The sequence below is a fragment of the Schistocerca serialis genome, chromosome 2 (assembly GCF_023864345.2).
Source record: "Schistocerca serialis cubense isolate TAMUIC-IGC-003099 chromosome 2, iqSchSeri2.2, whole genome shotgun sequence".
In the NCBI taxonomy this organism is placed as follows: Eukaryota; Metazoa; Arthropoda; class Insecta; order Orthoptera; family Acrididae; genus Schistocerca; species Schistocerca serialis.
This window is the reverse complement of record NC_064639.1, coordinates 507,777,505-507,802,157: the sequence shown is the minus strand read 5'-3', so window position 1 is coordinate 507,802,157 and position 24,653 is coordinate 507,777,505. Positions and strand designations below refer to the sequence as shown.

Genomic DNA, 24,653 nt, shown 5'->3' with positions numbered 1-24,653 from the left:
TGTCACATAATCTCTGCAATGGTACTTTAACATACCAACATTACTTCTCAAAACCATTTTGAAAAATCATGTGAGTCCAGCATTTCAATCTGCAAAGTTTCACAGTGTTGAAGGTTGTATACACTGTTAAAATTCCTTGTCACAATGTATGCAACTTATTCATGAGAGTGATCAAAGAGGTAACTTTACAAGTTGAGCAAGATTATGTTGTACATGCTCACAAGTTGAGGCTCTCACAAGCCTATAATTATCTATAAAATAACTGACAAAATACTTTACGGTTGTTTCACAAGCGCGCGCACACACACACACACACACACACACACACACACACACACACACACACACACACACACACACACACACACATTTCTATTTCTTTACTTTTTCTTCAGTTACAATAAGGAGTACCGTACTGCATGAAACAATGATACAATGGTACATGACTCAAATAGAACACAGTGACTATTTTCAGTTTCTTTTATTGGCATTACCAATGAGTTATTCGAGCATCATGTGGCAGTTAGAATTTTACAAAGTTTATTTTTCAGTTTCTGGAACTAAACCTGTGATAATTCTGTAGTTTACCAGTAATGTGACCAAGCTCTTCCAGGCCTTTATTTGTGGCACATATAAACATGTCTCTGTCAATTTGGTTTTGTCAACTGTCATCTGTTCCACTGACCCAAGCTGAATAAGACACTGTACTGATTTTAAGAAAACAATCCCTCAAAATAAGCCTCTGCTGAAGGCTTTTAAACAACAATTGTTTCTCTGTGTGTCCACTGACTACTTCTTCATTTTTATTGGATTTTTATTGAAATTTATGCAAATAGTTTCAATGGTAGTCATATATATTACAATTCTGACAAACAAGAGTTTGGAACATTAAATGATAATGCCAACTCATCCATTTAATATTTTTTCACTCTCCAAACACCTCCTGCACTCCCATTCCACAGCCACAGACACAATCACCGTATCACCTAGTGTAACCTGGTTTAGAAGATACTTACGTCTTTCACTCAATATTTTGATTACATCTCATCATGTCCTATTAAAATCATTCCCAAAATCGTTTTACATCCCACAAAGTAACATGCAGCGGTCAACAAAACACCTTAATATTCTGATTCATTCATATACCGCTCATATTATCAACTTCATTCCCCATGCAGTAACAGACTTGTGAGCAAATGAGATGTAATACTAAGCCCATACACACATCCATCAGCTCCTCTTCAGGCCTGTCATGGACATCTTACAAACATCTCATTAGTAAGAGTGTCTGAATAAACATTAATATGAAAGCAACCATGTTACAGGTTGATAGTTACAATCAACAATATTCTCTGAGGGCATGACTACCAACCAGCTGTCCATTTCATATCAGAAGCCACAAGCTGTGTACAACCATAAGATTAAAAATGTGCTACTGTTTCTGCCCAGATCAGGAGACCTTATCAATTACTTTACAACCTATGCCATCTGGACTCTATTCTCTATTGTCTGTATTTGGTAAGAACAACTAGGTCACCCAGAATACCCTATGCTCTCAACTTAGGTCCTTGCCTGCCCCTGCAATCTTTCCACTTTCACACATCTATTCCCTTTCTCTTTTTCTTCCTTCTAAATCCTTCATTTGTTACTATCCCATTCCTTGATTTTTTATATATTTATTCATTTCTTCTTGTCTCCCTTCTCATTGGTTTAATATTGTTTGGTTTTGTTCTTCTTTGCTCTAGGTTTCTTCCTCCCCCTTAATTTTTGTTTTGTTCTTATTTATTTAATGATCATTACTTACTTCCTGCTCTTCTCTCCCTGTGAGTAAAGTTGTCTCTAGCTCATCTTCGCTCCTTTTTAAAACTTCAATCCTCCTCTCCCCTTGCCTAAACATCTTCTCATTTCACACAAATGCCTTCTGTTTCTCCCTACTCCTATTCTCAAGAAAATATTCTCTCCAGCCTACATTAGCATTTAAAGCAATATCATATCAGTCTTGCAAATGTGCGGCTGTTCCTGTCAACTCTGAAGAAGAATGTAAATCTGTAAGTTAAACAACATCTATATTATTTTTATGTACAAGTCCATTACCTGAGTGGCCTCATTAAGGAGAGTTCTGAACAACACAAAAAAACAGCTATAAAATTCTTTGTCACTTTTTTCATTATTTGTTCTATATGCTCTGTGCATTTATTTGTGTCTCACACATGATGTCTTAAGATGTTTCTCACAGCAACTGCTATTGTGATGTTTTCAGAGTAAAAATTTTTGAAAATAATACTAGTAATGTGAACTTCATACATTCAGTATCAGTGAGATGGGAGTAATAAAAGGAACTGATAGGAAATGGCAGCAGAGTAAATGAAGATGTAGTCATAACACACGGCAAAAAGATTTGCGATAAGTAAATCATAATTGATATACATAATTCAGTGTTCGTCATAAAGCCAAATCAATATCTCTTGCATCACTGTGGAACAAACAGCAAAGGGTATTTACTAAAACAGCATTTACTCACAATATGGAAAAAATGATCAGTACCTTGTATTCATATAAATTGAACTTGGTGCAACTTTTGGTTCACAGTGCTCATATGATTTCATACAGAGACTTCTACTTTACTACAACACAATAATTCTAAGGATGTCAAAAATATGCCACAAAATAAATTCAAATTACAGTACTTCCTGTTACAACTAGTCACCTTTTACCAGAAAATATCTGCCATACCTACCATCACACATACTTGTGTTCCATGTTTTACAAGCCAGTGTGATGAGTCAATTTCACACATTTCTAAAGAAGTGAGAATGTAATTTTAACTTGGATGTTCCAATCTATCTAAGTTAGCAACAACATTTTCCAGTATAATACTGCTTCTAAAGGAAATAAAGTTTTGTAGATGAAAGATATTTTGCATAATATTTTAATGAAAGTTGTAAATATTTGTGCTCTTCAGAACTACTCTAGTATGGAGGTTTCAATTAAATTTAAGATTTATGAGTACCATGTTACACACAATACAATAAATCCTACATGGCCTGCTTTTTTAAGGGATTTTTTCATGTTGATAATAACAAAAGCATACAGCGGTAAACTTCAAGCACATTGCTGCAATGGACACAGTGCAACATATTAGACTCTTTATGTGGAGTTTCACTGAAGATATTAGCAAATCCTAAAGGCTGACGAACATCATATAACAGTAAAGCATGGCGCAATGAATGATGACCCTTGATAAACAATTTTGCTTACTGGTGATAGTTTAGAAAAGAAAAAGCAAAATTTTTACAACAACAAAGAACATATAAGCAAATGATCTTAAGCAATCGGCTTTCTGCCATATAAAATTATGCTAAAGTGACAAGTTACTTCCAGGTTTCCCTAATATCTCTGTACCATACATTAACAATTACTTCTCAAGAACATCAGTTCAAGTGTAAAATGCTTTCCTGAGATGGAGATGAAAATCGTGGTAATCATTTCAATGCCGGTTCCTGAATATCTGCAACAGTCTAATGCATTGGAGACTTTCCGAAGGTTACTTGGAAGCCTTGGTCTTCTGCTTACTGTCCCACTGTCAAGTGAACTGCATTGACCACTCTTTTGAAGTGTTACTTCAATGGACACACAAGACATTTAACAACACATTTAAGCTAAGATTATAAGGAAATGGAAAATTGATAATAATATAGTGAGCCTGATACAGCTGCCAAATTTTGCAGTGTGTAGGTTTCAGCTACACACATAGATCTGCAATCAGCACACAATCTACATGTATCTGTACACCATGACTGGTGTTATTCAATGGAAAAGAAGGTTCATGTCACATATCACCACTTTGGTAGATAATCACAGCTCAGTGGTAATTTCATCCTGTGGCCGAAAGCCAAATGTAAGGAAGCTGTCATCTACTAGATAATCATGACTAGCAGACCAGTCAGTGAGAGCAGTGTAGCTGGGAGGACCCGCTCCCTCCTCGCCCTCCCAGTCCCAACCCTCATCCTCATCCCAGCAATGGCCATTCCCAAAGCTGTGTCGCACATCCACAGAGCTTTCTACTGGGCTGCGGCTGCTGCTGGAGCTGACTTTCCTCAGGGGCTGGAATGTGGTGAGGGGTCTCCTCAAGCTGTCGTCAGCCGAAGGAGGTACTATAGGAGGTGGCGGCGATACAGCATGCGTCTGTATTGGCACCTGCAGGAAGCTTACAAGCTGTGCCTGGGCAACCTGTTGACAATCACAAAGAGGGTAAAACATAATTCAAATATTGTTTCTATGTAAAATTACTCTATAAAATAAATAATGCATATTTCATTATCAACAAACAAACATAAATCAATGTATTTGAAACTTCCTGGTAGAGTAAAATTGTGTACTGAACCAAGACTTGAACTCGGCACTTTTGCCTTCCATGGGCAATGGATCTACCAACTGAGCTATCCAGGCATGGCTCATGACCCATCTCACAGTTTCACTTCCACCAGTCCATCATCTCCCACCTTCCAAACTTCACAGACGTTCTCCTGCATGCCTTTTGGGAATTCCCAACCATTCTCTTATGTTCACTGCTGCCACTATCCATAGTGTAAATCAATCTGCCAATAATTTGTCTTTGAAGCTCCACTTGTATAATTGAATATCAAATGTGTTTCATTCCTGCTGTAACCACTATTGCCTCCACTACTTCTGTTATAATTATTTCTGCTTGTTGTGTTACATTTTATGCACAAGACTTGTCATAATCTTTGTGTCGTAATGTAATGTAAAATATGCAGAATGTCTTGCAACAAGAAAGAGAGGGTCCGATAGCCATAATCTTGTCAGGAGAAAGAAGCAAGTATATTACTAACTGTATCTTTGTGTAATGGTAAAACTGCTCACTATTAGGGACAAAGAGTGTTTCAACCACTGTATTATGTACTTTCAAACACATTGTCATATAGTATGGGCCACATGTGACTGATACAGGGGTTGGCATGGAAAGTCAGCAAAGACACTCACAAATGAGTAGATAACCTGCTTTGACTTTCAAAGAACACATGAAATTATTTTATGTTTTTTAATCAGTTTATCTTTACGATACAAATAATTGAATGACTGAGTTCTTCACTAAGGATTCAGAACTCAAAAACGCGAGAGGAATTAATGGACGAAGTTAATAAGAACTGCTTCTATAAACATAAAGTCTGTATTTTTCTGATCACAGATTCTTAAATTTGATGATTCCTCCTTGTTTATGTGAACAGTTAGCAATTTCATAGCATTGACATATGTGCTAGGTGGCATTTTTGTTTAAACCATATTTTATGCATGTTTGGTAGTTTTATATAAATGTTACTTTTAATTACACCAGGACTAGTGAATACATCTACAAGGACTTTTAAAAAATTGTCTTTTCTCTTAAAAATTTGTTGTTTTGCACAAAACACAAACTGAATACAGAAACACAAAATGCAAACTGAATATAGAAACAGATTTCATGCATAAGGTGGACAAAATTTTTCCGTGTAACTCTTAAACAAGATGGATGATAAAATAGGAGACATATGTAACACTATCATGTATTCCCCTCCTCCTCCTCCTCCTCCTCCCTGTCCCCCAACATCTTGAATTCATAACAGAAACCATAAAATTCTGCATATTTTTCATTGTTACTTAGCCTAGTACCAAGCAGCACCAAGGAGCAACAGCTTCAGTGTCGCAACAGGTTAAGTATATTACAATAGTCACAAATTATTAGAGTTGTATGGTGCAGCTAGCATAGGATCGATATCTGATGCAAACTTTGCACAACTGCTCCAAGATTATTTTTACAGTCAGCCACTGAAGGAAGGTGTTCTTCTTATAGGACTGAAATCTACTGTTTTGATATCAATTTAGAAACACGCAGATTAGCAAATGACAGAGATTTTCACTCCTTTGAATTCTGTGTCAACTATACACAGAACTTTGTTCAACCTCTTTTGACTCTTATGTACCCACCAAAGTCCAGTTGAAAGTCATTTTTATTATCACCCACAAATGCTATTAAAAGTGAACACACAGTCATTTGAGTGTAACAGCTGCATGCTCCCTGAAGATGTCTTATTTCTATTATCAAATTTATGCAACAGCATTAATATGAATACACCCATATAACTGGAGTGTTCTGTTTTGTTATTTCCTCAGCAAAATTTTATACTCTATACAGTTGAAATCACAGAAAACGCCAACTGATTTACTTTTAAAGTGTGACTGCGCTACAGGGACAACCAACGGGAACTGTAAATCCCCAGAAAATCAAGCAGAAGATAAAAGCACTGTAGTATGGTATCTCAATAAAATACTTTTGTGCCTTGTTTCCGAAACTTTATTATTATTGTATGGCTTAGGTCTCAGGTTGTAAGCCCATTTTATAGCACACAACTGTTTCTAAAGCTAGCAAACAATCAAAGGCAGATTAATGTGGGATTAGAGATTGTACTGATGGCAGTTGACTTTGCAGATGTTGCTCTGGCACCTGTTGGGATTATCAATGGAATGAGTTTCACTAGGCATAGCCTACACTCAAACAGGACTGGGAAGGGAAGGTTGGTACAGCGGGGAGGGGGGGGGGGGGTGGATCTCATGCCACACACGGTGAAATACCTGTTGTAATGGGTCATGGATGGAGAAGAAGGCTTTTTTTAGGATTAAATCCAGACAATAGGTTCCCCTGCCTAAAGAGTATCTAAGGCAGTTCAGAAAATTCTGAAATTGTCATTGCATGAAAGGACAGACTCACACTGTAGGACTACTTCAAAGGATTACACTGATCAGCCACAACATTATGACCTCCTAACTAATAGCCAGTATGTCCACCTTTCGCACAAATAACAGCAGCGATGCATCATGGCATGGAAGCAATGAAGCCTTGGTGGGTCACTGGAGAGAGCTGGCATGACATCTGCACGTACAAGTCACCTAATTACAGTAAATTCCGGGGAGAGGGAGGGGGGGGGCAATGAGCTGTGACACCACATTCAGTCACATACCAGATGTGTTCGATTGGATTCAGATCTGGCAACCTGGGAGATTGGGGGGCGGGGGTGGGGGCGCACCATTGGAACTTGCCACTATGTTCCTCAAATCACTCCATCACACTCCTGGCCTTGTGATATGGTGCATTATCTTGTTGAAAAATGACACTGTTGTCAGGACAAATGATTGTCATGAAGGGGTGTACACGGCCTGCAACCAGTGTATGATATTTCCTGGCCATACTGGTGCCTTGTATGAGCTCTGCTGGACCCACAAATGGCCATATGAGTGTTCCCCAGAGCATAATGGAGCCGCCACCAGCTTGTCTATGTTCCGCAGTACAGATGTCAAGCAGCTGTTCCCCTGGAAGACGACAGGTTTGCACCCTCTCATCAGCATGATAAAGAAAGTATCGGCATTCATCAGACCATGCACGTTGCCAACATCCACATTAGGAATGTTTGGTGCACTGGGTGTTTGGAACACACAATAAGTTGTGCATTTTTCTAAATGCTCATGCTGAGCCTCCAGGCCATCAGAATCTGCCCTTTGTCAAAATCAGATAGATCATGCACCTTTCCCATTCTACACATGGACGGCAAGCTCACTGATACTACATGCACTGTGCATTTGTCTGACTAGCAGTCATTCCTTGCTGGATGATACTGCTATTGCCTGGAATGGGTTTATATTGATAGTACGTCAGTGGTCATAATGTTCTGGTTGATTAGTGTCTATCAGAAAAGGAAAACAGTTCAAATCAGGACATGGCCTTAGTAAAGTAAGTGAAGACCTTAGTGAAGTAAGTGAAGACAAACACTTTGAAATATCAGCTACTGAATTAACAGGGCTTGATGTCACCAAGAAATCAATCATTTTGTGCATGTATCTCCCAGCGGTAGTGTGGAAATTTTCTCCATGAGTTAATGGAAGTTCTAGACAACATAAATTAATATATAAATATAAACACATATATCTAAAAACAAAGATGATGTGACTTACCACACAAAAGCACTGACACGTCGATAGACACACAAACAAACACAAACATACACACAAAATTCTAGCTTTCGCAACCAACGGTTGCCTCGTCAGGAAAGAGGGAAGGAGAGGGAAAGACGAAAGGATTTGGGTTTTAAGGGAGAGGGTAAGGAGTCATTCCAATCCCGGGAGCGGAAAGAATTACCTTAGGGGGAAAAAGGACGGGTATACACTCGCACACACACACATATCCATCCACACATATACAGACACAAGCAGACACATGCCATGTCTGCTTGTGTCTGTATATGTGTGGATGGATATGTGTGTGTGTGTGTGTGTGTGTGTGTGTGTGTGTGTGTGTGTGTGTGTGTGTGTGTGTGTGTGTGTGTGTGTGTGTGTGTGTGTGTGTGTGTGTGTGTGAGTGTATACCCGTCCTTTTTCCCCCTAAGGTAATTCTTTCCGCTCCCGGGATTGGAATGACTCCTTACCCTCTCCCTTAAAACCCAAATCCTTTCGTCTTTTCCTCTCCTTCCCTCTTTCCTGACGAGGCAACCGTTGGTTGCGAAAGCTAGAATTTTGTGTGTATGTTTGTGTTTGTTTGTGTGTCTATCGATGTGCCAGCGCTTTCGTTTGGTAAGTCACTACATCTTTGTTTTTAGATATATTTTTTCCCACGTGGAATGTTTTCTTCTATTATATTCATATCATTAATTTAAACACACATATCGTTATACAATTCAGACATTAAAAGCAAAGCACAGAGGGATGTTATAAAAGAGAAAACAGGGAGAGGCATAATAATATACTGATAATGGTGGGAGATAAAGTAATAAATTATCCACACCACCTACCATACTATGTGAATGCCTGTTTCTGAAGTATTGCAGAGAATTTTCAACAAAAATTCCCAGAAACAAATACAACACCTATAAATAATTGCGCATTTGCATTATGATGTTACTTCAAACCACAGAGAATGAAGACAGTGAAACTGTACATAAGCAACAAAACAAAATGTCTGTGGGCTTTGATGAAGTACCAATGTGTACACCGAAATAATGCTTAAAGAACATATAAGTTCCCTTTCAAACACAATAAATGAATTCTTTGCATCAATGAAGTTTTCAGTGTATTTAAAACAGGCAAGAGTTGTACCTCTACTAAAGAAAGGTAATGCAGGAGACAAACAAAATTGCCACCCACTTCCCTGCTGTAATTATTCTAAAAAATGATGGAATCAATTATGAAAGTTGCGTGAATGAATTACTTGAATAATACCACCTTTTAAGTGAATCAAGTTTGGTTTCCAAAGTATGAGAAGTATGGAGTCAGCCACAGTAGAATTTACACAAGTGGTACTTGATGCTCTTGACAAAGACAAGTGTGTCACAGACATATTTTTAATCTTTCTACAGCTTTTGATACTGCTGACCATAATGTTCTACTGCAAAAGTTAGAAGCATTATGAACAGGAGGGGAAGCTAATGACTGGTCCTGATCATACCTACCAGATAGGGCATAAAGATCAAAGATAACATATACAAGGGGGTACCCAAAAAAACCCTAATAACATTGCCAAGGATGAAGCTTGTGTAGCACACATTTCTGCCAATAGGTGTGTACAGCACAACTCATTACCAGTTCAGTGCCCCCTGTGTTGTCAACCTGACTTGTTCTGTTCATCACAGTGATTGTGTTGCTTTGTTCTCGCTTCGTTTTTATGATGGCAAGTTTAAGTGAACAATGTGCAGCTGTGAAATTTTGTTTTCTACTTGGTGAAAATGCTGCTGAAACTGTTTCAATGTTAAAAACAGATTACCAAGATGACACTATGGGAAAAACTCAAGTGTACGAATTGTTTGCTCAATTTAAAAATGGCATCATGTCAATTGATGACAAACCTCATTCTGGGTGTCCATCAACTGCCCAAATCGATGAAAATATTGAAAAAATTTGAGAGCTTGTGCTCACAGACCATGGACAGACAATTGATCAACTGCCAGAAGTTAGTGTGTTATCTTGGAGCTCGGTTCAGCAAATTTTAACTGAAGTTTTGGGAATGAAAGTTTGTTCCTCAGGATCTGGCTGACAATCAAAAGGAACACTGAGTTGAAACACATTGTGGTTTGAAACAACAGCTTGAAACTAATCCATATTTTCTAAAATTGAGTTGAAACACATTGTGGTTTGAAACAACAGCTTGAAACTAATCCAGATTTTCTATCAAAGGTCATTACTGGTGATGAGTTATGGTGCTATGGTTATGACTTAGAAACAAAGCAATGGTAAAGCCAATAGAAGACATCAACAACCCATCCAAAAAATGTCGTGAAGTCAAATCAAACATAAAAACAATGCTGATTTGCTTTTTTGATGCCACGGATGTAGTTCATTCACAGTATTTTCCCCAGATCAGTCAATCAATCAAACCTTTTATTTGGAAGTTTTAAGATTGTGCAACAATGCTCATCAAAAAAGACCCAATTTGTGGCAGACATGAAACTGGACAATGCACCTGCACACACAGCTCTCTCTATTTGACAGTTTTTGGTTAAAAATGCCAGGGTTCCGCTGCTTCATGCATCTTACTGTCCTGACCTGGTTCCATGCCCCCCCCCCCCCCCCCCACACACACACACACACATGAAAAGGGGAATGAAAGGACACCGATTTGACAACATTGAAGAAATCCAGAAAAAAAAAATGAGAAAGGAGCTGTCAGCCATTTCTAAAGATGACTACAAAAAATGTTTCAAACAGCGGAAGCACAGGAGCGACAAACAAATATATTAGTTTCAATGGAGAGTATTTTGAAGGGGATAAGGTTCTTTTATAAACAATCTGAAAATACATAGCTTTTAAAAATAATTACTTTTTTGGGTTCCATCTTGTACCTCAAATAAGACCAAACTTTTAGAATAAAATTTATCAGAACCAAAATACATCAATAAAGGAGTTCCTCAGGGAACTGTATTAGGACCAATACCATTTCTGTACATAAATGATTTTCCCAGTAGAGTTAATCATGGGGAAAAAATTCTCTTTTCTGACAACAGCAACATTATAATCACTGAGAAAACATGAGAACCTCTTGCAGAAAAAGCAAATACAGCACTCAAAGATGTTTACAATAGGTCAACAAGCAATAAAGTGGCAGCGAATGTGAAGAACACTATTGTCATGAATTTCAGTTTGATGAGAGGAAATGACGCAAATTAAATGTAGACAATACCTCAACAGACAGTGTGACAAATGTCAAATTTCTAGAAATGAATACTGATATTCAGTTGAAGTGGCCTGAACATACAAAGATCAGAATGTAATGCACAGTAAAAAAAATCACAAATGAGCTTACATCTTTTACCCACTTTTCTACATAGTGACTGACATTCTCAACACATTTCTCTGATTGTGGTACCAGTTTCAATATGCCCTTTTGGTTGGAGTATAGCCATTAGCAGACTGTTGACTTCACTTCCGCATCTGTTGCCAAATGTTGGCCAATTTCTTCATGGAGCCAAATAGATGAAAGTCAGGCACCTCCCTCACAAATTTGGCAATTTCTTATTAACAGGAGCAGCAACATGGGGGTGAGCACTGCGACATTTGTAATGAAGGGCATGACACAACTTAACCAAAGTTTGCATATAGGCTGCAGTGTTTGCAATGGCCCTGTGTTCAACAAAGTCCACCAATAACATACACCATGCATATCTCAGAACACTGTCACAAGCACTTTGAGTCACTCTGAATTCTTTTTGTACTGGGGAACCAACATGTTTCCACTCCACAGAGGCCTACTTGGTTTCGGGCATGTTGTGGTATGCCAGCGGTCCATCATTAATGATGATTCCTTTCAGAAATACATGCCCTTCTGCAGTGTAATGCATAACATGATCCAAGTTTGTCGTCATTTGCTGGCTCTGGTGGTTGTCTGTCAGGTTGTTAGGCACCCTGCAAGCAGCACAAAGTTATGAAATTTCAACATGTCATGAATAATATTGGACACCGCACCACAGGAAATGTTGAACTGCTGCGATAAGGTTTGCAGCTGCAGATGCCAGTAATTCAAAATTGCTGCTTTAATGGCTCCAACATTCTGCAGGGTTGCAGCTGTTACTGGCCACCCAGAGCATTGCAAATCACTAAGGTTCTCACTCTCCTCCTGGAAGAATGGCCACCACCTGGAGACATTGCTATGGTCCCTACAATCATCCCCAAACATGTCACACATGTTAAGGTGAATTTCACTCAGTTTATGCACTTTGACCCACAAATATGTAAATACACCTCGCTGATCTCCACAAGTCGATGACAGTAACATGCATGCCATTCTTGTTTTGTACTTCAAGCTTCTCTCGCTAGTGCTGCACATGAAAACAAAATACTCTCTGTAGTGCAAAACCCGTCAAACAATATTGTTGAGAAATTTCAGCAGTCCATCTGCAATCCCGTGGGAGAAAAAAATACTGTGTGTTACTTTCTGATCCTGTCTCATACTTGCAAACAGAATGTAGCATTTTATGCCCTTAGAGTCCTGTCTTTTGTGCACAACACCCAACATTTTTTACCAAGACTGTACAATAAACTGCCAAAGGAGATTAAAGAAATTGTTAACACAAACTTATTTAAAAAGGCAGTAAATAGGTACCCATTAAATGTAGCACAAATAAATAATAATAATGATAATAAAACATCCACCATTCCACATAACTCCCAAAGCTATGCAACATATAATACTAACATTATCTCCTTTCTGAGTTTAACATCTCAGCAGTTATAGATGGATGCAGACTCAGTTTTTAAGTCAAGCAAAAGAGGAAGCTACAGTACAAAAAAATTGTTTTGATGTCAGTTGATAGTGTGTGTATTGTTAAAAAACAATGTGTCTGTAATTTGTGTAGTACGTGCATGACAGGGTGACAAATGAATGAACAGTGTAGCATTAGCCTTTTACATTGTTAAATAACTTATTTCAAAACAGCTTGTACATTAGGGAAGAACAAAGTGAGGCAGCGTTGTTTAAAACAGATTGGGCTCAGATTTGGCAGAATGGAAGCTCAAACCTTCATCCAGCCATCCTGATTCCTGTTTTTTGTGGTTTCCCTAAATTACTTCAGGCCAATGCTGGGACGTTTCCTACTGTAAGGTCACTGTCTCATCGTTGTCATACTAGACCTGTAAGTATGTTAATGTCTGAATATGAGAATTACTTTCTTCTTTTATTTCTTAAGTTGTAATACCTAGGCATATCCAATATCCTTGTAAAAGAGATCTACATATGAATAAAACTACTTCTATTTCTACTTCTGCTACTATTTCTTATTGTATCGATTCTTGACTTTAAGTATGAAATTTATCTCAGTCGACAATTTTGACACAGTTACATTTGTATTCTGCAGCATTCATTAGGGCAGCATTTACAACAACTATGAATAAACATACACTGGAATAGAGCAATGTGCACAGGAGCGAGAGTGTGTCATTATCTATTTATGAATGAAGGCACCAAGGTTCTTCCCAACCATATATGTTGCAACTTTGTCTAGAGGGGTGAATAATGTAAGTGAGTTTGCTCATTCAATGTCAACAGCCTTGTCACAGTGGTAACACCGGTTTCTGTCAGATCACCGAAGTCGAGCACTGTCGGGCTTGGCTAGCTCTTGGATGGGTGAGCATCCAAGTCTGCCAAGTGCTGTTGGCAAGTGGGATGCACTTAGTCCTTGTGAGGCTGACTGAGACTTGAATGGGAAGTAGCAGCTCTGGTCATGAAAACTGACAACCTCTAGGAGAGCGGTGTGCAGACCACATACCCCTCCATATCCCATGAACCCTTCCATACCTGCATATCTGCATCCAGCTGAGGATGACATGGTGGTTGGTCAGTACCATTGGGTCTTCCAAGGTCTCTGTGTTCAGATAGAGTTTACTCAGTTGCTCATTCAGTAGTGTATGTGGGAAAACATACATCTGTTTTCTAATTTCTAATATTTCTAAGAGTTATCTTTGCACTCTTTCCCTCTATGTGTAGGACTTCTATATTTATTATGTATTTTTGGTTTTGGTCCAAGCAATGTGTGACAAAGGATGAATCTGGCTTATTTAATCTGCAGCTTCTATGGTATTCTCTGCACCTAATACAGATTGACCTCCCGGTCTGTCCAGAATGGCAGGCATGCCACTCTTGGCAGGTAATCTTGTGAAGCAACTTTTCATGATGACCAGTTGTTTATCTTTTGAATAAAACAATCATCTGTGTAATATCTATGTAACATGGAAAAAACACAGAGAAACTCTTTGCTTTTAAAATTTTACCTATAAAAGATTAAACTATAGCGATTCCGTTTCAGTTTGTCTGCATTGTTCACTGGGTACAGAGCAGACCTTACTGCTTCAATTTTTTTATTGAGAATTTTATCAATAATGTTAGATGCAAATTAATTTAATTATAACTATTGTTTTTATTGTATTAACTTTCTGCCTTCTTGAGAAATGGGGATAGAAGGGGGAGAGTGGATCATGTGGTGGCATGCTCCATGTTTGTAGGCTGCTGGATGTTTAGAGAATGCCGGGATAAATGTGACAGTAAAGGAGTCTATCTGGTAAATTGGTGAACAAGTTAACAGATGTTAAGATTCCAACAAATGCAAAATTAGTCTCTTTTGATGTACACCTCTTGTTCTCAAGCTGTCCTATGAAATATTGTAAATATATTGTGTTACAATCATTGTATTTACACAACATTAATCCAAAAGAACAGCTGAGCATAGTTAGTAAAGCTGAATGGTGTTTAAATCAAAATTGGTTCTGTTTCATCACCCTGTCTGGCAAAAAATATTCATGGTCAAGTGGAAGATTAATTTTCTGAGAAGTGAACCACTGGCAAAACAGACAAAAAAATAGCAACCAAAAATTTAAAATTTACCAGAAAGTCTCTTTTACTGTCACATTTATCCCAGCTTCCTCACAAAATTTAACAGCCAATAAACATTTAGCATTCCACCACATGAGCCACCATCTCATTTCTGTTTCCACGTCCCAAAAAGGGCATGACAAGGAACTTAATACAATAGCTACAAATAATGAATCGGTATCCAACATTATTCATAAAATTCTCATTAAAAATCTGAAGAAGAGACTGGGTATTACTGTATCCAGCTAACAATGTAGATAGACCAAAAACAAATTGGTGTAGCTAACCTTTTATATGTAAAATTTCTAATATGGTGAAACAACATTTTAATGGCACAGGGTTTCCGTGAGTTTTTCTGTGTCCTGCAGATATTAGGTAGATGTTTCTTCAATTCAAAAAATAACAAAAGGCCATCATGAAAAGTGGGGTTCATAATATAATCTACCAAAAAGTCTCAGGCCTGCCATATTGGGCAGACTGAGTGTTCAATCAGTACTAGGCTCAGAGAACACCGTAGAAGCTGGAGATTAAAGAAGCCAGCTTCTTCCTTCTTGACCATTGCTTGAACAATAACCACAAATACGTAATAAATGTAGAAGCCCTACACTTAGAGGGAAAGATGCAAAGCTCATTCAATTAGAAATATTAGAAGTTAAAAAAAAAAAATGATGTATGTATCCTCATACTACACAACTGAAAGAGTAGACTCAGTGCAATTATTCATCTCTTCTAGACAATGTTACAACATCTACACTGGAGAAAAATCTTAGTGCCTTCATTCATAAATTCCCATTCCTGTGAACATTGCTCTGCTCCAGTGTATGTTTATTCACAGTCACTGTAAATGCTCTCCTAATGAATGCTGCAGAGAACAAATGTAACAATATCATAAATGTCAATGGGTCATCTCATTACATGCATAATTTAGTAATTTATCTGGATTCTTAAACTACAAATTATAACCGTCTGTGGTACCCTAAGATATGATGTACTTTGGAAGCTCCCATTCTTATAGAATATACGTAACTACATAGCAAAAGAGACATAATTCCATAACGAAACTTTGCAAAACTCTTAATTCTAATAACTTTTTAAAAAGCAGAAGGCATTGTATTTTTCATAGTAATAGTAAGTGTGGTGTCACCGCCAGACACCGCACTTGCTAGGTGGTAGCTTTAAATCGGCCGCGGTCCATTAGTACATGTCGGACCCGCGTGTCGCCACTGTGTGATCGCAGACCGAGCGCCACCACAAGGCAGGTCTCGAGATACGGAATAGCACTCGCCCCAGTTGTACGACGACTTTGCTAGCGACTACACTGACGAAGCCTTTCTCTCATTTGCCGAGAGACATTTAGAATAGCCTTCAGCTAAGTCAATGGCTACAACCTAGCAAGGCGCCATTAACCATTTTAAGATACAGTTTCACTTGTATCATCAAGGAATGCTGTATAAAAATTATGGATTAAAAGTTAAGTATTATAGCAGCTACGTACTTTTCTTGCTACCATTCATTACGTATCCTGTTTCAGACCTCTCTCTAGCCTACGTGAGTTTAACACGTGCCTTTCGGCTACTTCAGTGTGGCGTAGCTGTCTTGTTACGCCACAACAGTAAGTGTATGCAATGTTAAATTCATCAGTATTTTCTAAGTGCTTGGGGACGTTTATTATGGAGCTCAGCAAGTGCTCCGATTGTGAATTTGCAAAGACTTGATGAATCTGTACATTGTCCTTGATGGTGAGTGTTCATTAGGGACAAGGGTATCATCAGGAGTGCTCTGGCAGAGAGTGATAGGACTGCTGTTATTCTCTACATACATAAATGCTCTGATGGACACAGTGAGCAACAATCTACGGAAGCTTGCTGTTGATGCTTTGGTGTACAAAAGGGTATCATTGTTGACTGACTGTACAAGGATACAAGATGACTTAGAATTTCTAGTTGGTGTGATGAATGGCAGCTAGCTGTAAAAGTAAATTATGTAAAATAATGTAAATGACTGTGACAAACTATCCCATATTTTCAAATACAGCACTAGTAATGTGCTGCTTAACAGAGTCTCATTGCTTAAATATCTTGGCGCAACACTGCAGAGCAATATGCAATGGAATGAGCATGTAAGGATTGTAGTTATGAAGGCGAATGATCAACTTTGCTTTATTGCGAGTATTTTACAAAAATGTTGTTCTTATGAAAAGGAACCAGAGTTTATACAGAGTTTCAGGGAGAGCATAAGGGAACAATTGACAGGAATGGGGGAAAGAAATATAGTACAAGACGAATGGGTAGCTCTGAGGGATGAAGTAGTGAAGGCAGCAGAGGATCAAGTAGGTAAAAAGACGAGGGCTAGTAGAAATCCTTGGGTAACAGAAGAAATATTGAATTTAATTGATGAAAGGAGAAAATATAAAAATGCAGTAAATGAAGCAGGCAAAAAGGAATACAAACGTCTCAAAAATGAGATCGACAAGAAGTCCAAAATGGCTAAGCAGGCATGGCTAGAGGACGAATGTAAGGATGTGGAGGAGTAAGTATTAAAATTCAAGGAGAAGAAATAAAAACTTTGAGGTTCGCCGATGACATTGTAATTCTGTCAGAGACAGCAAAGGACTTGGAAGAGCAGTTGAATGGAATGGACAGTGTCTTGAAAGGAGGATATAAGATGAACATCAACAAAAGCAAAACGAGGATAACGGAATGTAGTCGAACTAAGTCGGGTGATGCTGAGGGAATTAGATTAGGAAATGAGGCACTTAAAGTAGTAAAGGAGTTTTGCTATTTGGGGAGCAAAATAACTGATGATGGTCAAAGTAGAGAGGATATCAAATGTAGACTGGCAATGGTAAGGAAAGCGTTTCTGAAGAAGAGAAATTTGTTAACATCGAGTATAGATTTAAGTGTCAGGAAGTCGTTTCTGAAAGTATTTGTATGGAGTGTAGCCATGTATGGAAGTGAAACATGGACAATAAATAGTTTGGACAAGAAGAGAATAGAAGCTTTTGAAATGTGGTGCTACAGAAGAATGTTGAAGATTAGATGGGTAGATCACATAACTAATGAGGAGGTATTGAATAGGATTGGGGAGAAGAGAAGTTTGTGGCACAACTTGACTAGAAGAAGGGATCAGTTGGTAGGACACGACCTGAGGCATCAAGGGATCACAAATTTAGCATTGGAGGGCAGCGTGGAGGGTAAAAATCGTAGAGGGAGACCAAGAGATGAATACACTAAGCAGATTCAGAAGGATGTAGGTTGCAGTAGGTACTGGGAGATGAAGAAGCTTGCACAGGATAAATTAGCATGGAGAGCTGCATCAAACCAGTCTCAGGACTGAAGACCACAATAACAACAACATGAAAAGGAGACCATGTATAGAGCACTAGTACAACCCCTTCTGGAGTATTACTCGAGTGTCTGGGATCCCCACCAGGTCATATTCAAGAAAGACATCAAAGCAATTCAGAGGCAGTCTGCTAGATTTGCTACCAGTAGGTCTGATCAATAAGAAAGGATTATGGAGATGCTTTGGGAACTCAAATGAGAATCCCTGAAGGGAAGAAGAGTTTCTTTCTGAGGAACACTATTGAGAAAATTTAGAGAATCGGCATTTGAAACTGACTGTAGATTGTTGTTCTGCTGTCAATGTATATTTTGCATAAGGACCACAAAGGGAATTAGGGCTTGTTCAGAAGCTTGTAGACAATCGTTTTCCCATCACTATTTGTGAGTGGAACTCGAAAGGAAATGACTAGTAGAGGTGTGACATACCCTTTACCAAATACCATACAGTGGCTCGCAGAATATGTATGCAGAGGTAGAGTCTGCCCTTCCATTTCATTAACAGTTTTTGGTATGGTGGACATGCCACCTCTTTTGACAACCTCTCTGTGAAAGGATATGCACTGTGTCAGATCAGGTGATCATTCAGGACAGCCACAATGATCCAAACAACATCCTGAATAATGAGAGTTAATCCACACGCGGACAAGAAATGTATACTGCTGAAGCCTCATCTTGTATAAAGATTAAGTAATGAAATTATGGACCTAACTGGTAATGACTTAGTTCACACTCATTCTGAATTTTGTTTTACTTAATTATTGGTTTACAAAGCCTGGCAAATCATTTACCTGGAATAAGAGCATTTCTTCCATCAAAGAAATGACCTTCCCCCTAATTGAAATGTTTCTTAACTACATCATTTATATTATACATATAAGTTGACCATCATTAATAACTAATGATAATTACAAAACAGGGACACAATGAGAGTACTTTGTTTACACCTTTCACATAGAATTCCAACAACAACAAAAATTCTGTTACCTGGTGAGGGTTTTGTTTCTTGTATCTCCGTAGAACTCTCTCCCCCCATGACAGCAGTGTCTCCCAGTCTTTGGGTGGGTACCGAATCTGACTCTCTTGGCGATTCAGAAGTATTAAAATGCGTGCCAAGTCCCTCAGCACTGGCCTGGAGGGGGAAAGATCAAAGTTAAACAAAAGAGCAAACATTAAGTGATGAGAGATTACATGTTTCTCACATGTTAATAATACAAACATTATATTTTTCACAGACATCACAAAATTCCTTATGGTTTCATAAAGCAGAATATTTTGTCATTCTCATATTATTAAAACGACAGGCTAGTGACACAAGATGAATGAATATGCTTAAGGGGCATGGAAAATATACTCTTATTGGTCTAAATGTTAAGTATACAGTATCTGCTCAATGAATTTTTATGTTAAGCATAAGCTTATATTAATAATGATATTATGCTCTTTTTATGCCCATGGTTGGTAGTTAGTGAATAAATATGTAACAAGCATAATTTTCATTATATTGAAAACTTCAAGAACCAATTAAGTAAACTCATTTTAATCATTTACAGCAACTGCAAAACTAATGAAAACCAAATGTATGTTGTTTAAGAAGCTTTACTATGACTATGATCAATGTCTGATTTCATAAACTGTCTCTTTACTTAAACAATTATCTCCATGCAGAACCTATGTTCTGCTGTGCATTTCAGACAGTTTCATTCACTCTGACCACAAAAAATTAACACCGCTTTATCACTCTGACATGGCGCAAGTTGTGTGGACACAGGCTACTCACTTACCAAAATGTATTTGTGACATATTGTTAAAGAACTGTTTTTGATTCTATAACACAATATTTCATCAAATGTACACATTCATGAAACATTATAAAATTCATCACCAAAACTCCTAATACAGAGATTCTGTGAATTTAAAATATTATCTAGCATAAAAAAGAGACATCCTTTGGACAAATTAGTTGAAATTCTGTTGATTTAGAAGTGATGCCATTGTCAGGACACCACTATAACGATCACAAACTTATGGCACAATACCTGAACTATTCCAACCCATAAGAAGATGTAATTCTTTGACTAAAGTCTGTGCTCTTATTGCAAGGTAACTTGGTGAAACATTAGATGTCAACCATCAAACAGTAGGGGATTTGTTGCCCAGAAACCAGTAATCACAAAACACATGCCTCATTGTCAAGGCTGCTGACATATGTTTATGCAATGGCTCTGGACTTGAAGTAGTCCATTCAAACATTGGTAGTTAAAGAAGCTTTCACCAGCTGCACATGGTTGGAAATGGATGGACAGATGGTGGCGAAAAATTTCTCATCATGTGATACATGGGGTAAATTCTGCACATCACAATAGTCTCTCAGAAACTAAGTGCTTGCACTACTCTAGTGACATATCTGCCACATTTTAAACTTGGGATCCCTTTTGGTGCTATTGGAGAGGATTAAGCTAAGTGCCAGTACAAGGTTTGACACTATCTCTTCTGTCACCATCACCATCAATAACAGAAACATGTCTATCTGCAGAACTGCAGTCATGATAGTATGCATTCAACTGGAACAATGTAGCTGTTCATTTGTCTTTGTGTTTTGTTCACTTGCCTGTCGATGACATGAAACATCTACACTGATCTATGATTTGGTGAGTTGTTACCTTTACCCCTTAGTTATTTATAATGTAAAAGTGTGTTGTATGAAATAGAGGGTGATCCACAAAAAGTAGAACATTTTCAATTGGTTATTGTGAGCTTTAGCATATATTTATACCAACATATCTTATAGATAACTGTTCTACACACTTTGCCTTTACTAAAAAGCCTAACAAATTTTTTCTTAAAAAGTACATAACATACTGTAAATAGCTTTCACGATTGACGATGCATTGCTAAAGATATTCGTGGAAGCTCCCCATTACATTGTCGATCATTTATTGAGGAATGGTCTGTATCTCTTCCCGGATAGCAGCTCTCTGTTCATCAGTATTGAGGAGTCATTGTGAAAAATTTTGTCTTCAAAATGTCCCCATTGAAATGATGCAGGGGCTGAAAGTTAAGATTATCTCATCAGCCATGGGAGAGTAATCTGTGTGGAAAGTGGTGCCTCAGTGTAGGCATTAAATTACTGACCATATGGGGTGTAGTCCCTTCTTGTTGAAATCATATCCATTTGGATGACATTATCATTGTAGCTGTGCAATAAAGAAATTGTTAATCATGGTTGCATATCACTCGAAATTGACAAAAACTGGCTGGCTGTTGTTGTCTTCACAAAAATATGGCCTAATGATTCCAATGGACTTTCGAGTAGTACACCTTTGGGGTACTCTAGACCTTTTCATGCACAAACTGTGCAGGGTTGTGTCCAAGTCATGTTGGAAGTTTTGTTTATTGACAACTAGACATCACATGATACAAAATGTATACAAAATATATCATCCTGGTTGATTCTGTCCAGTAATGTTGAGCAGGAACTGCATTTACTAATTTTATCTCCTGGCTTTAACTGCCTAGTCACTTCCAGCTTATAATGATGAAACTTTAAAGCCTATTTCACAACCCTCTCCAAAGAAATGCAAGTAACTGGTAATCTTTTGGAATGGGGATGGATAGATCACCATGAGCTTTGTTGCAGAGCTGCTTGAACTTATTAGGGTCTTTCTAACTGACATTTTAGGTCCTTTAAGCTTCACATTGGTTATAGAATTTGTCTCATGCCACTGTTTTATCCACCTGAATATTGTGCTGTCTGGAACATGGAAACAGCAGTCTCTTCCATGGCCCACTGCATGTTGGATAGCTGCAAAGCTCTGCACATGACAGAACTACTCCACTGTCTCAATATGCACCAGCACCGCCCAGTCTTCCATACTGTACTGAATGACATACTCTGTAAGACTGATTAGATGTGGTAGATGGCACACGCACATCTACATCTTAGCATGGTGGCCAAATGAAAATGTACACTATCCCACGTGCCACCCTACATATTGTTCAACACTATATATTGTTCAACACATACTTCTATCAGACTTTTAAAATAAGTTAATTTTTAGTATTATCTTTAATTTACTGTACAGTTTTATTCCTTGGTGGAAAATACTGTTTTGAGTTTTGTGTTTATTCTTTCTTGGCAGATGTTAGTTCAATCTACACATTATTTCATAGTTGGGGTGAGAGGTGTTTGTGCAGTAATTATCAAAACTATTTTTGATGTGCATGACTGACTAGTAAATGTGCTGACATGGTGCTGTTAAAAAATCTTTCTAATGAACCTGATTACCATTTTTACTTTTTATTTTTTACTTTTTATTTTTTACTTTTTTATTACAGTAACTATTAATCATTCTTCAGTTAGACTGAAAACAAATTCTTCCTGCAATATATGAAAACCTATTGCACAGCCTCCCATGAAGATCAAAATGCTGTAACTGTAGACAAAGAAGATTCTACATACTGCTTGTTACATGACTGACATCTTTAGAGCAAACAACAATGTGTGACCAGTCATGTGTGTTCACAGAACTAATGTGTGTATTATGCAATTCCACATAAATAAAAGTGATTTGCAGATAACAGACAATGTTATGAAAAATAAAGATTGCTACTCACCATATAGAGGAGATGTTGAGTTGCAGACAGACACAACAAAAAGACTGCCACACACACATGCCACCACTGTCTCTGGCCACAGACAGTGGTAATGTGTGTGAGGGAGTCTACTTTAGAAACAAGCCTTTTGACCAAAATCTCACAATGTATGCCCATCTTTTTATTGTGTCTGTCTGTGACTCAACATCTCCTCTATACAGTGAGAAGCAATCTTTCCTTTTCATAATACTGTCATTACATTCTGGATTTTCCATTACACATCACAGAAATAGATATCAATGGGCATACAATGCATGATGTTCAATGTGTGAAGTTTCTTGATGTCTAGACAGATAATAAAATGGAGATGGGATCAGCTTGAGGATTTCCTGGAGAATTTCAGCTATTATGAGAGAAATATTTATTCTATTGATAACTAATCATCTTGCAGAAGACCTCTGAGGTACCTTAGAGATTCCTACTCTTACGTGCCAATACATATACTCCCTAGTGCTATTTTTGGTATAGGAGATGAGTGAACTGAAGATGAACTCAGCAGTTTGTAACCACAATATTAGAACTAGAAATAATTTGCACATAAAACATACATCCCTCTCTAGAGTTTTATATACTGCTGCAAAAGTCTTTAATAGGTTTACAGTGGGTATCAGATGAAATTGAGCATCCCCAAATATTTAAAAACGAAGTCAAAGAGTCATTCACCTACATACCCTACCACAGTGACACCACTATTGAATACTACCATTGCCAGTGCCCGACAGATTCCAGATCTACAACCTCCTTTCCAATTGCCATGGCCAACTATATCCTTACCCACAATTACTTCTCCTTTGGATGCATTACCTATAAACAAATCCAGGGTACAGCTATGGGCACTTGCATGGCATCATCCTATGCCAACCTATTCATGGGCGATCTAGAGGAATCCTTCCTAAACACCCAGAATACCAAACCCCTCGCCTGGTTCAGATTCACTGATGACATCTGCATGATTGGTCCTACTCAACACAACAAGCCACCTTCCTCGATGTTGACCTCCACCTCAAAGATGGTTATGCCACTACTTCCAACCATATCAAACCTACCAAACACAAGAAATACCTCCACTTTGACAGCTCCCATCCATTCCACACATGAAGTCCCTTCCATACAACCTAGCAACCCATGGCTGTCACATCTGTAGTTCCTCTCATAATAAACCAATGGTCTCACTGAGGCCTTGATAGACTGTAATTACCCTCCTGACCTTGTACAAAAACAGATCCTTGCCCTACCTTTCCAGTCCCACACCACCTCCCAAAGTCCCGCTGTCTGGCCACAGAGGAGCATTCTCCTCATGACTCAGAACCACCCATGATTGCAGCAAACTAAATCACATTCTCTGCCCACGTTTTGACTACCTCTCATTGTGCCCTTAAATGAGGAATGTCCTACTCACTGTCCTTCCCACAACTCCCACAGAGGTATTCTGCAACCCACCAAACCTACACAACATCCTCATCCATCCCTACACAACTCCTGCTCCCAATGTCTTAGCTAATGGATCATATCCCTGTAACAGACCTAGATACAAGACCTGTCCTGTATCCTCCCACCACCACCTACTCCGGTCTGGTCACAAGCATCACCTACACCATCAAAGGCAGGACTACCTGTGAAACCAGTCATGTTATCTACAAGCTAAGCTGCAACAACTGTGCATCATTCTATGTGGCCATGGCAACTAACAAGCTGTCTATTCACATAAATGGCCACTGACAAATTGTGGCCAAGAAACAGCTGGACCAACCCATTGC

General features: G+C 38.3%; 1 protein-coding gene across 1 annotated transcript in view; it reads right to left on the bottom strand.

The window, feature by feature from the left end:
- Positions 1-364: 364 nt before the first annotated feature.
- LOC126457474 (uncharacterized) overlaps positions 365-24,653 on the bottom strand; it is a 402,668-nt gene continuing 378,379 nt past the window's right edge. The window contains exons 5-6 of the mRNA XM_050093768.1: positions 19,228-19,372; positions 365-4,230 (exon numbers count right to left, since the gene is read on the bottom strand). Coding sequence (XP_049949725.1) covers positions 3,856-4,230; positions 19,228-19,372 — 520 coding nt within the window. The 3' untranslated portion in view covers positions 365-3,855. The remainder of the gene's footprint in view (positions 4,231-19,227; positions 19,373-24,653) is intronic.